At 40.7% G+C, this 13,626-nt stretch overlaps 2 protein-coding genes across 2 annotated transcripts in view; one reads left to right on the plus strand and one right to left on the minus strand.

Moving 5' to 3' along the window:
• gdap2 (ganglioside induced differentiation associated protein 2) overlaps positions 1-875 on the minus strand; it is a 28,382-nt gene extending 27,507 nt beyond the window's left edge. Inside the window, exon 1 of the mRNA XM_079170549.1 lies at positions 674-875. The gene's annotated coding sequence lies outside the window, so the exon portion shown is untranslated. The remainder of the gene's footprint in view (positions 1-673) is intronic.
• Positions 876-1,951: 1,076 nt separating this feature from the next.
• wdr3 (WD repeat domain 3) lies at positions 1,952-12,608 on the plus strand. Its single transcript, XM_079169830.1, has 27 exons — positions 1,952-1,999; positions 3,160-3,363; positions 3,452-3,661; positions 3,769-3,887; positions 4,227-4,305; positions 4,542-4,637; positions 4,722-4,823; positions 4,915-5,016; positions 5,250-5,350; positions 5,461-5,565; positions 5,649-5,879; positions 5,962-6,055; positions 6,221-6,322; positions 6,429-6,511; positions 7,006-7,144; positions 7,264-7,320; positions 7,927-8,027; positions 8,197-8,308; positions 9,476-9,610; positions 9,689-9,739; positions 10,492-10,557; positions 10,710-10,802; positions 10,953-11,003; positions 11,108-11,151; positions 11,246-11,374; positions 11,987-12,080; positions 12,178-12,608. The coding sequence occupies exons 2-27, from the start codon at positions 3,190-3,192 to the stop codon at positions 12,331-12,333; spliced, it is 2,826 nt and encodes a 941-aa protein (XP_079025956.1). The 5' UTR covers positions 1,952-1,999; positions 3,160-3,189; the 3' UTR covers positions 12,334-12,608.
• The last annotated feature ends 1,018 nt before the right edge of the window (positions 12,609-13,626 follow it).

Genomic DNA, 13,626 nt, shown 5'->3' on the forward strand with positions numbered 1-13,626 from the left:
ATCATTTCCTATTTTGTCATAAAACATCTCTAGAGTTATTGTTTTGTCCGACTAACAATCCAAAATTAATGGATTTTTGCCACTTTTCTCTCAGTTTTATTGTTGTAAATCAACAATTAGTCAATTAATTCATCAACAGAAAATTAATCAACAATTCTGATATTTTTTGTTAATTGTTTCAATTATTTATCAAGCAAAATATAATATAATATTAAACATTAGCGACTCCCAGCTTCTCAAATTACAATATTTGCCGCTGTTCTTCAGCCTAAATTGATGATATTGAGTTTGAGATTATTCTAAAGGGAATAATAATCGACAGATATTAGTGAATATAATTGTGAGTTTAAACATACTCTATCTTTAAAATTAGGAAACCAGGATGCTTTCCTAACATGTAACACTTTATTTCATTTATTTTTCTGGTTGCCTTTAAGCTTCATGAGTGGAAGCAGAGCTCCTTAACAGCTGCATGTCATTAAATAACCAAAACACAGGAAAACGACTAAAGTAAGAAGCTGCTGTCAAAATTTTTTACAAATCCCCCAAACAACTAAACTGCCTGTTCTTCATAGACACACGCACGACGGTCACGAATAATACTATTTGCTTTAAATCCCAATTAAATCTGTATTTTGAACAATTTTTTATAGCAAAATCAGCTGTTACTAACCTCGCCAGTTGTATTTCCTGCAGCAGCTGAGGAGAAAAATAGAGACTTAAAATGATGACTAGATCTTGACACGACAGCGTGTCGACTCAGGAGATATTCTCGTTCTTCTGAGATCTCATTCTAACGAGCGAAGCAGTCGACAAAGCGCTCAGAATCTGAGTTTAAAAGTGCCAATTATAGTCAGGTTTACACGTTTAGCCATAAAGCTAGGTGCTGCTTGCTGCGACGTTAAGCTAGCTGGAGTAATGGTAGTAGCATCCGGTTAAGAATTTCAGAATAAAGGTTTACGGGTTTTTTTGTTTTACATGCTCAATTTATCTGCAATAAAATGCTTGTTTTACTCCTCCCATACTGTACAGAAAAAAATACAGTATATAGGCCTGTAACATAGATGGTGCGTGCAAAATTAAACATTATTAAATATAAATATGAATGACTTAAAATTACCTCCAAATTAGAAAATTATTAAAAATCCCCCACATACATGCTTTAATTAATGGACACAAAACCTTTCCAACTACAAAAAAAAAAGCCAAATGCCAAATGCCAAACAAGCATTGTGTTTTAATTGTGGCTATTTATAACATTTTAATTTCAGTTTCTTTTGCTATTTTCAATTCCTTTTATGTGAAAACCTACTTGTCAATAAACCTGATTCTGATTATTTTATTTTGTAGGGCCCATAAAGGCAGACTTCCGGTTTATGTTCCTGTTATTTCTATTACACTTGATGCATCTTTTCCCCTCAGCTTCTAATCAGCTGACTAATAAGCTAAAAACACTTCCGCTGTGGAGGGTCTCGTGAGTCGAGCGCAAACAAAAGCAACAGAGAGAGAACGATCGAGCAGAGAAAAAACAAAGACAAGATTGTTATCTTTCACCACAGTTAATTGTGTTCTATCACCGCTATTTATATAATAATTATACTATGAATAAATATAAAATATATATTTATACAAATATTTTTTTAGATTTGTATTAACAAAATCAGCTGATCTCGCTGAATGCAGTTTTTAGACATTTTAAATGAAGCACAATTAATAATAACCTAATTATGCAATATATAATAATCTAACAGTCCTAGAGGACATTTAATACTTTAAGTACATGTTCCTGATAATACTAATACTTAATATTATACTTATACTTACTGCCTCGTAACAGAGTATTTTTAAAGTGTAGTATTAGTACTTTTAATAAAGGATGTGAGTACTTTCCTCCACCGCTCACCGCTGGTATCGATGTGTGTGCTGATCGACTCGTTAGGTCTGAATCAGCTGCGCACGCAGCACAAACACAAGCAAAGCTAGCGGCCGCATTTCTGAGGTAAGAGGAGAAAACAACCAAATATTGAAACACGTGACGGTAGAGAAAGAAACGTTAACTTCACGTTAAACATATACGGACATAAATCTACGTTGTATTAGATTTTAGGAGCTACGTTTACTGAAGAACTTCACCACGTGGGTTCTGGAGCCAGCGGTGAGCCGTGGTTAGGTGCGCTCAATTTGTTGTCAAGCGTTGGCTGGGCAGGCGGGGTTTGGCGAGTTTTTGACTCGATACAAGTGCTGGAATCTCGTAACGCCGACCGCGCGAGATATAAAGTGTAGCAAAACAAACGCTCATCAGACTAACTACACTAGCATGCTTTATGAAAGCTATACATGTAGTTAAAGTAAACGTTTAGGTTGATTATCGTCATTTAAAAGCAGAATATAGAAATATTAGTCACAGAAAAACGGTGTTACAAATGAAGAAATATTAAAGTGACACAACCGGAGATGAAAACAGCTCTAAACACTATAATCTCTCTTAATATGTAGATATAAAGTAGTGATACTACTCTGTAGAAGTACTCTGTTACAAGTAAAAGTCATAATCGTACTCAAGCAGTACAAGTACAAAAGTATTCAACAAAGTACCAAAAGTACTTATTATGCAGAATGGTTCATTTGAGATCCATATGTTGTATTACTGAATTATTATTTAATCATATGTTGTATTTCTGTTATTAATACATCACCATTTATTAGATTAATTATATTGTTTATTAATAATCTAAAACTGTCAAATAAATGTAGTATGGTAGAATTATAAAGTAGCATAAAATAGAAAAAGAGAAGTACAAGTACATCATATGTGTTAAGGACAGTATTTGAGTAAATGTACTTATATTTAACATTCTCTTCTCAACAAGTGCATTATTATCCTATTATATCAGTTTAACGGCTACATAACTTAAACACATTACTGATTAGAATAAAATAATAGTGAAACAAAGTGTCAATACAATACAACTTTCTAAGCACGTCAGAGATGATGTCAGAGATGATGTCATAGATGATGTCATAGCCTTAGACTCTTCATTTAGACTTCCACAGAGAGGAACATAACATAACCAGCTGGATCATCACTGGAAAAATACTTAAAATGATTATTAATATATTTTTACCGTGTGATAAATCAAAGTCTCTCCTTGTTTAAAGAGGACTGAGCATCGCCTGAGGCCTCCCGTCATGGGGTTGACCAAACAGTACCTGCGCTACGCCGCCAGCGCCGTGTTCGGAGTGATCGGCAGCCAGAAAGCCAACATCGCGTACGTGACCCTCCGCGGGGGCGAGAGAGGCCGCTACGTGGCCGTGGCCGCGTGTGAACACGTCTTCGTCTGGGATGTCCGGAAAGGAGAGAAGGTGAGATTCTTATTAATTTTTTTTCTGACGCCGTTATCGACAAACGGGTTCAGGTCTCCAGCTCTGTGTCTCTCGTCTCTCGGTCTAGGTCTTGATCCTGAAGGGCCAGAAACACGAGGTGACCTTCCTCTGCGCCTCGCCGGACGGCGTCCACGTGGCCGTGGGTTACGAGGACGGCGCCGTGCGGATCTTCAGCCTGCTGAGCAGCGAGAGCAGCGTGTCCTTCAACGGCCACAAGACCGCCGTCAGCGCCATGCGCTACGACGCGCTCGGAGCTCGGCTCGTCACCGGATCACGGGTACGTGCTGATGAAATGAAATGTAACTACACGTATGTTAAAGTACTGTTTGGCTTTGTTATAGCATGTGTTTATAAGCACTTTGTGACCTCGGCTCTCCTCTTCAGGACACAGATGTGATCGTGTGGGACATCATCAATGAGTCGGGGCTCTACAGGCTGAGGGGCCACAAAGACGTCATCACAGAGGCCTTGTTCCTCAAAGACAGGAACCTCCTGGTCACCAGGTAACCCACCTTTCAACAACACGTTTATAGGGCCGGGGCAGAAAAACACCATATGAAATAAAGGAAATAAGAACATTTCTACTGTCATATTTATTGTTTTATGAATTTGTCGTAATTAAATCCTGCTATGCTATCACTGAACAATGAGTGAATAATGTGGTGGTGAGTTTAAGCGTCCTTTATGAAACCAGGAAGTCACGTTAATATTATTTATGTGTGTGTGCTTTTCAAACAACATAATCCTAAATGTAAAATAATGTTTGTTATATATTTGAAGTGGGTTTTTTTAGGTTTGAAACAGGACGTGCGGTGTTGCTAACATCATGTTTCTGTGCTCAGCTCTAAGGACAGCTTTGTGAAGTGGTGGGACCTGGACACGCAGCACTGCTTCAAGACCATGGTGGGCCATCGCAGCGAGGTGAGCGGCTCCGTCCTCCGTGTTGAGGGAGAGCGGATTGAGTGGATGAGAGACTCTGACGGGGAGCTGAAGCTGTTTATCTATGCTCTCTTTAATTAAAGGCACCGGGCTCCATTGACAAAACCAGTAATTCTACGTCGCAGAACACAGGAGATGCTGGTCTACTGCTGTTAGTTAGTCTGAATCCATGTGACAGTGTGTGTTCTCCTGTGTGTGTGTGTGTGTGTGTGTGTTAGGTGTGGGGCATGGTGCTGCTGAACCAGGAGAACCGTCTGTTAACGGGCTCAGCAGACAGCGAGCTCCGGGCCTGGGACATCGACTACCTGCAGGAGGTGAGACGAGCACACGGCTCGACTCCTGGATCTCGACACACAACGAGAAGAACCGGGAAGTTAAAATCTTGTCTCTCTAATCAGGAGAAAGCTGTGGGAGAGCCGAAGGTGAAGAAGGGGAAAAGTCTGCTGGATGATGACGATGAGGAAGACGATGAGGAAGAGGTGGATGAAAGTCTTGAGGAGGTACGAGAGTACATGCGTATATATATCTAAGAACATATCTCTGCATCGCTCGTTATATAAGCGTTACTTACGTTGATGTTCGTCCTCTCAGCGGATCCTGAGTTGTAAGAAAGCCGGATCGATCCTGCGGGAGGCCAGAGACCGGGTCGTCTCTCTGGCGGCGGACGCCAAGGCCCGAGTCATCGCCTGTCATGTGAGTGCTTGAGAGTCTCCTGGATCAGAAAGACGAGGATGGATCAGAGGGTTAGGGTTCCTTCAGGAACCACGAGAAGTCTGGGAGTTTAAGGAACCAAACTTAATGCACAGTGAATGTTTTTCATAGAATTTTAGACACTTTGTGTTTATCCTAATTTGTGACTCTTAAATTGCATTATTGATATTAATATTTCGAATACTTTACATGCTCTGTTTTTAACCTTTCTTCAGGGCAATGACTCCGTCCTGGAGCTCTTCACTGTGCTGTCGGAGGAGGAGGTGCAGAAGAAGATGACAAAGAAGCTGAAGAAAGCCAAAAAGAAGGCAGCGAAGTAAAGCCGGTCATTTCTCTTCGGTTACGTGATGCGACATCGACTCCTTGTACCATGTAAAGTACTTTAAGCAGTTGCTGGAAGGTTGTTGTGTTTGTTTCTTGCTGTAGAACTCAGGAAGACGTAGGCGAGGAGGAGGCGGAGCCTGTGGTGGAGCGGATGCTGAAGGACGAGATCCTCAAACTGACCAACATCAAAGCCTCGGCCAAGATCAGGTGAGCGTGGAGCCGATCGTACCCGGAGACGTGAGCTTGAGGCCAAACGGCGGGGCTTAACTCCTCCCTCCGTCTCCTCTCAGGTGGGTGGACTGCCTGTCGAGCGCCGGCGGCGAGCTGAAGGTGGCGCTGCTGCTGCAGAACAACACCATCGAGACCTACAGCCTGAAGACGTCGGACAGGACGCCCGCGGCCAATAAGACGGCTCGCCTCACGCTGGGCGGCCACCGCACCGACGTCCGCACGCTGGCCTTCAGCTCGGACAACCTGGCCGTCCTCTCGGCCTCGGGGGACACGGTCAAAGTCTGGAACAGGTGAGGAAAGGTCCGGCCGCTCGATCCTCGAATGATAACTGATAAAAACGTGGGTTTTAACGTGATGTATGCGTTTTTACAGGTCAACGCTGCAGGTGATCCGCACCATGGCCTGTGAATACGCCCTCTGCTCGCTGTTCGTGCCCGGAGACAGACAGATCATCCTGGGAACCAAGGTGCTTTAACTGCTGCTGTGCTTCAGTCTGACTCTTTTCTTTAAACAATCGCCAAAACTACACCGTTTATCACCGATATATTAACATTAAAGACTGAGCATCGATGGGATTTAAGGCTTTCTAGCGTGCTCAGAAAAACATTTCATATTTAGTTTTTCCTGTCAGAGCGGGAAGCTGCAGATCTTTGAGTTGGCCTCAGGAAGCCTCCTGGAGACGGTGGACGCTCATAACGGATCTCTGTGGTCCCTGTGCCTCGCCCCGGACCAGGTAACCCGACTACCTGTCTGCAGTCACACCCTGTCGCGCCGCCTTTCCCCGTAATTCTTTTACATTTTCTGCGCTTTCCTCATTAACTGTGTTTTTGCTCCTGCAGAGAGGGTTTATCACAGGAAGTGCTGATAAGACGGTGAAGTTCTGGGAGTTTGAGCTGATTAAGGACCAAGCGACCGAACAGAAGTAAGTCTTCACTTCGTCCAATGTTCACATTATCAGTACGGTTCATTTAGGACGATCTCGTATATTTTATATATATATATATATATATATATGTATACGTATATATCCCTGCAGCTCGAATGAAGTCCAACAGAGATTTTCAGTCTTTCTTTAACTCTAAAGAAATGTTTAGTTCGGCTCAAGTCAAGTCAGACTTCTTAAGTGTTGTAATTTTCTTCTATTCTAAATGTAAAGTGTTTTCCAGCTCTTATTTATTTGTTGAAATTCTTTAAATTACACTTAAATATAAGAGCAAAATACGTGATTTCTTCCGACCACTTTTATTTATTTTATCTGTAAAAGAATTTCTGTTTTCATTTATTTTTTTATTCTAAAGCACTAGATTTTAGAATTTGTTCAATCTTATGTTAAATCATGAATTCCTCGCAGAAATGCTGAGTAACAAGACTGAGACATGACTCATATTGTGTGTGTGTGTGTGTGTGTGTGTTTAGGAGGCTGACAGTGAAGCACACACGCACTCTGCAGCTGGAGGAAGACGTTTTGTGTGTGAAGTTTTCTCCCGACCACAGACTGCTGGCCGTCTCTCTGTTAGACTCCACCGTCAAGGTCTTCTACACGGACTCACTGAAGGTGCGGCCGACACGGCGTCATTCTGCAGCACCGTTACGGTGTATTCGGAGTATTCGGTGTATATAACGGTTTCATAGATTCTGTTTTAACTCAACATTTCTCCCGTCTGGCTGCTGCAGTTCTTCTTGTCTCTGTATGGACACAAGCTGCCAGTTCTCTGTCTGGACATCTCACATGTGAGTACTCTCAAGAGACAACAAATAATGATGAGTTAAAGCTAATAACCTGTCTGTGGACACTTTAAAGCTACAGCGAGGAGCTCTTAACTGGTTGTGAATCAGTCTCAGGTTAATCCTGATCCTCTATATGAGGCAGTAACATGAGAGGTTTTCTAAAGGGACTCTGGTGCTCAGAAACACTACCACTGTAGTCCACAGGGACCGACAGAACCAACACAACATGAAAGATCCTTTTAGTAAATTTATAGAACAACAACTCCATAACTAGGGCTGGGCATTGTATAAAAATGACGATGCTAGCACCACTACCAGTACCCTGAATGTGATCCTGGTACTAACTTCATTTGACCGTCAGCACTGTTACCATAGTTAGCGCTGTTAGCCGCTAGCAGCCGGCTCAGACGTCTCCGTATGTTCTGCCGTGTGCAGACAGACAGGCTGCTGCGGTAGTGGGTTTATATACTACTTGGTATCGAGTACCGATAAATCAAAACATTCCAGAATCTCCTTCCACGTTGTTGATTGTTTCCTTGTGTTGGATAAGATGTGGTTGTGATGTTGGTCTCCACGCGGTCGACTCTGACCTCGTGTTCCGTTCACCAGGACAACACGCTGATCGCCACCGGCTCCGCCGACAGAAACGTGAAGATCTGGGGTTTGGACTTCGGCGACTGTCACCGCTCCATGTTCGCTCATGACGACAGGTAACGCCCAGCAACCCAAAGCGTGGAACATTTAAGAAAAAAATCATCAAATCAAATCATTTTCTAGTCCGTCGTGTTTCCAGCTGCTCTTTCATCTGTTCTCTTCTTATTTAATTGTCTTTTTGCTTCATTGTCAGCCTCTCCGTTCACTGAGTTTTCTTCTCCGCAGCGTCATGTTCCTCCAGTTTGTCCCCAAGACTCATCTGTTCTTCACAGCGGGGAAGGACAAGAAGATGAAACAGTGGGACGCCGACAAGTTTGAGCTCATCCAGACGCTGGAGGTGATGCTCTGCTCCGTATTATATTATTATTATTATTATTATATATTTACTCTTGATGTGTGCGGCCCCGTGGCTTAGATCAAGGGTCCTCTGGCGGGCTTCCTTCACATCTGAGATGCTGAAATGAAACACTGACCGCGCCTCGTTTGGCAGATGCAAACCAGATTTATGAAACAGAGTCCAAAACTAGATGATGTGCATTTAATGAGGAATGATTTCCGGATCACTTGTGTTATTAATTGAGCGATGGTGGAATATAACCAAGTACGTTTACTGAAGTACTTAAAGTTACTGTGAGGAACCTTTAACTGGTCCTGAACCAGTCTCAGTGTAGTCCTGATCCTCTATCAGACCTCCATCAGTAAAGAGACCATCAGCGAGAAGATGGTCTGTTTCTATATTTGATTCTGATTGATGCACTTTTGGACTTCTTCTTTGAAGAAGAACAAAGATGGAGTGTTGGTCAGTTCGTCTGTTTGTGATAAAACTCCATTTTGCTGCAATAAAAATGATTAAAGTGAGAAAACTTTATCTTATTAGATAAAACGGATGTTGACAAAATGCATAATTTGCAGTTGATAAAAGGTAATTAATCACAATATGTTTTTTAAATCGCAATAAGGTCGCATCGTGATATCGTATCATGACAATATCATATTGTGATAAAATCGCGTCGTATCATGATAATCATTGTGATAATATTGCATCATGATAATATGTCATCGTGATATCACATCGTGAGTATATCGTATCGTGATAATATCGTATCGTGATAATAACGTATCGTTATAATAACGTATCGTAATAACGTATCGTGATGATAACGTATCGTAATATCGTATCGTGATAATAACGTATTGTGATAACGTATCGTGATGATAATGTATCGTGATAACGTATCGTAATATCGTATCGTGATAATAACGTATCGTAATAACGTGTCGTAATAACGTATCGTGATAATAACGTATCGTGATAATATTACATTGTGATAATAGAGTATCGTGATAATAACGTATCGTGATAACGTATCGTAATAACATATCGTGACAATAGAGTATCGTGATAATAACGTATTGTGATATAAAACATATCGTAATAACATATCGTGATAATATGAACTGAACACCTCCAGGCTGATGGTTGTCTCTCGTCTCTGCTCTAAAGGGTCATCATCGGGAGGTCTGGTGTTTCACCATCAGTCCAAACGGCGACCACATTGTGTCGGCGTCTCACGACAAATCCCTCCGTCTGTGGGAGAGAACCAGGGAGCCCATCATCCTGGAGGAGGAGCGGGAGATGGTGAGGGGGGAGGACACAGATGGTCAGTTATTTACACTCCGCTTCTCTGTGTCTCTAAACCTGTCTTCATATTTACAGGCGCGGGAAGCAGAGTTTGAGGAGAGCATGGCCAAAGGAGACGATCCAGTGGTGAGCGCTTTCTACATCTTCACCAGACATTACTTTTACTTCAATGATGAAGCTTCACACTGGTCTATTTCAAGTGAGCAATGGTGCAGATTTCACAATTTCAGATTTCCACAATCTGGCTATTATCTACCATTATTATTAAAAAAAACAAGCACATATTCTTTATGGAGGATGAAAGCTGCTTAAAATAAAATAAATGACTCAATAAATTAATGAATATGCTGTCAAATAAAAATAATAAATAAAACAAATAGGTTATAGTCATTTACCTTTGTAGCAATTCTCTTTTTTATATTGTTTCCTATTTAATTTTCTATTTAATTTGTTAATTTTCTTTAAACGTGTAAATGATTTCTTTCTTTTTGCATGAAATTTATTTTGAAATAAAATGAATACAAAGGTTAATAAATACAAAATGTAATTAAACGGTACATTTATGTCACATTTGATCAATTATTGAATGTTAACATTTATTTTCTATATAATTTCTGTGTACATTCAATGGCACATTAATTAATTTACCTAGTCATACTATAATTATTTTATTTTGTCATTTTTGGGCCATGTCCTGTAATTGGTGCGTTATCAGTTCACTTGGAATTCAACACTGTGTGGGCCTCTCATCACTTTGAATGGAATCAATTAGCTGAATTGAAGGAAATGAAGAAGATGTTCTTTCTGTTTAAATCAAAGACCGATCGTTCCACCGTTGTGTCGGACGGGTGTAAGTTTCCACTTGTTTCCGTCTTCAGGTACCCGGAGAAACCCAAGGAGAAGCTGCTCCAGCCGCCAAGAAGACCGTCGACACGGTCAAAGCCGTGAGTTGCAGCATGAATATCTTTCTTATCTCATGAAGACTTTACATTGACATTAAAGTACTTCTGTGATCGGCTAACGCTAGTGGCATTCATGGTCTTCACAGACAAACAGGTACATTATGAAATCTTTGATGTTCTTTGTTGATGTACAGGCGGAGAGAATCATGGAGGCTCTGGAACTCTACAAAGAGGAGAACAGGAAGTTGGAAGAGCATAAATATGCCAGTATGACAGCAGTGAACAAGGTACAGACATGATCCACGTATTGTGTGCTCTCTGTTGTGAGCGTAAAGTATCCTGCAGGTGTGTTCTGTTTGTTGGATGCTAATGGAATTAGTTTGTGCATATTTAAGATGTCAGGATTACGATTTATCAAATAAATTGTTGTTTTGCAGCTTCCTCTGCCGAAACCGAACCCCATCCTCGTTGCGTTTGGAAACGTTTCAGTAAGTAGAACAACGATGACAAACATTGATTTTAAGGACAGAAGTAAATGTTTTCATGTTGTTTTCAGCCGTAGATTCTCAGCCTGTCTTTGTCCTTCTTGCAGCCGTCCCGCTACGTTTTAGACGTCATAAAGAAGGTCCGATCGAGGTGAGACGTCACGTTTACCCATAAAGCTTATCACCGTCTGCGGCACTCCGTGCACATTGAACTCAGTCGGTGGGTTTTTGTTTTTGTCTCGCAGTGAGCTGGAGGTTTCTCTGCTGGTGTTACCGTTCCCCTACGTCCCCCAGCTGCTGACGCTGTTCAGCAGCTACATCCAGCAGGGCCTGGAGGTGGAGCTGGTCTGCCGCTGCCTGTTCTTCCTTCTCAAGTAAGTGTGTGTGTGTGTGTGTGTGTGTGTGTTTAACTCAGTGTTTATCTTTTAAATCTAAAGACTAGAGTCTGGACCTGCAGCGTCATGAGATAACTTCTAATGTAAATAAAGTTGACTTTAATTATTAACTTAATTGTCCAATAAGTAAAAACTACAATAAAATCTCTCGGTTTGCTTTATTTTTGCAAATTGAAACATAAAACAAATCTTTCAAAATTGAATTATTAAAATTATATTTTAATCATTTTGGTTTAGAAAATTTGAAGGTGTAAGGTTAAAAAAATAATATTATTAAATAATAATAAGATCTTGTTGACAGACGTAAAAAGTATTATTAGACAGAAATATTGTTTTTGTGAATAATTAAAAGCAGGGCTGAGCAACGGATGTTGTCTTAGATTTTGGATATCTTAATATGTTAAGTGTTGTCTGTTTAACAGTAAAGTGATGTAATTTACTGAGATGATTTGCATATATCCATATTACTGCACCAATAGTCAGTCCTAATATTGATCGAGGTATTTGTTATATATATTATCGATATATTCGATGTTCCGGAGTGAACTGACAGTAAACCCGGTGACTCGGTATTCCTCCGTCTCCTTCTAGGATCCATTTCGGTCACATCTCCAGTAACCAGATGCTGCTGTCCGTCATCGACGAGCTTCGGACCAACACCGTGTCCAAAGTGCGGGAGATCAGAGTGAGTAACGTCTGGAGGAGAGTAACATCTGGAGGAGAGGCGTCCGTCCGTTTAGACGCGTCCTCATCACGCATTTCTTTCTCTTTTTGCGTCTCAGGACGTGATGGGCTTCAACAGCGCCGCGCTGCAGTTCCTGCAGCGGGAGATCGAGAGCAAAGAGGACGTGATGTTCTTCGCCGACGCCACGGGCCAACTGGCGAAGAAGAAGAGGAAGAGGAGGAAGAGGGAGCGAGCCATCCTGACCATCGCTTAGATCCTAAAGGACGATCTCTGTCTGTGTGTGAAGCTCTCAGCTGCATCCAGAGGACCGCAGGGATTCACTTTTCTATGTTTTGACATATTTTGTTATTCAGCGACACGATTTATTTCCCAAATAAAAAACGCTCCCGAAAGCTGCGTCAGTCCAAACTCTACTTTATGTTTAGATTTCCAAGCACAAGGAGGGATCTGTTCTGAAAGTTGCCAAAATCTAAAATGAATAAAATAATAAATGAATATGCCATAAAATGTACCAAAATAAGGTGTCAATTTACCGATATTTCCTGATTTATCTTTGAGGTAAATGTTGACTTTTCTATTTAATTTTCCTTTTATTTATTTTTAAATGTTTTTATTTATTTATTTATTGCATTTAATATATTTTTTAAATAAATAAAAGTGGAAAAAATAAATTGAAAAGTAAATGAATCGTGGAATTAATACAAAGGTAAAGACGCCACGGGCCGACTGGAGGAGAAGAAGAAGAGGATGAGGAAGAAGAGAGAGCTTGAATCATTAGACGGTTTTTGCCAGTTGGTGTATAAAATCAGAAGGTATTAATGTTTGTTTTTGTATGTTATGAAATGATCGGATGCAACAGAAGTTGCCAAAATAAATACTCAATAAATAATTGAATGTACCAAAAATAATATAAAAAATGAATGTAGACAATTAACTGATATTTTCTTATTTACCTTTGAGGCAATTTAAATAAAATCTTCCTTTTTATTTATTTTTTTATAATTTTTTAATTTATATTTAAATAAAGTAAAGTAAATAAATAGGGCAATTAATACAAAGGTAACTACGCCACAGGCCAACTGGTGGAGAGGAAGAAGAGGAAGAGGAGGAGGAGGAAGATGGCTCGAGCATCCTGACCATCACTTTAACCATAGAGGACATCCTGTGCTGTGTGTTGAGCTCCCAGCTGTATTCCAGGCTTCACAGTTGTTTTTCTACCTTATTAAACGGTGATCGGATGCAACGCTGTTATTCAGCGACACGCTTCATTTCCCAAATAAACGCTCTGACTTCTTCTCACAGCGCTCGAGCTTTTTAGAGCTTTAAAAACAAATAAATCCTCGTCTGCAGAGAGAGAAGCAGTCGTCTCTATAAAACACATATAAATACGGTTTGAGCCTTAAATAGATGCATGTCATGTTTTAAAGCAGCACCAGTACTCACAGATGACAGACGTGATTTAAGCTGGTTTCTGGTCCTGCGGGCCTACAGGGAGCCATTGAGACCAGGAGGGAGATGGCTTTAGAAACCCGTCAGACTACCTGAG

Source organism: Pholis gunnellus (genome assembly GCF_910591455.1).
Source record: "Pholis gunnellus genome assembly, chromosome: 12".
Taxonomy (NCBI): Eukaryota; Metazoa; Chordata; class Actinopteri; order Perciformes; family Pholidae; genus Pholis; species Pholis gunnellus.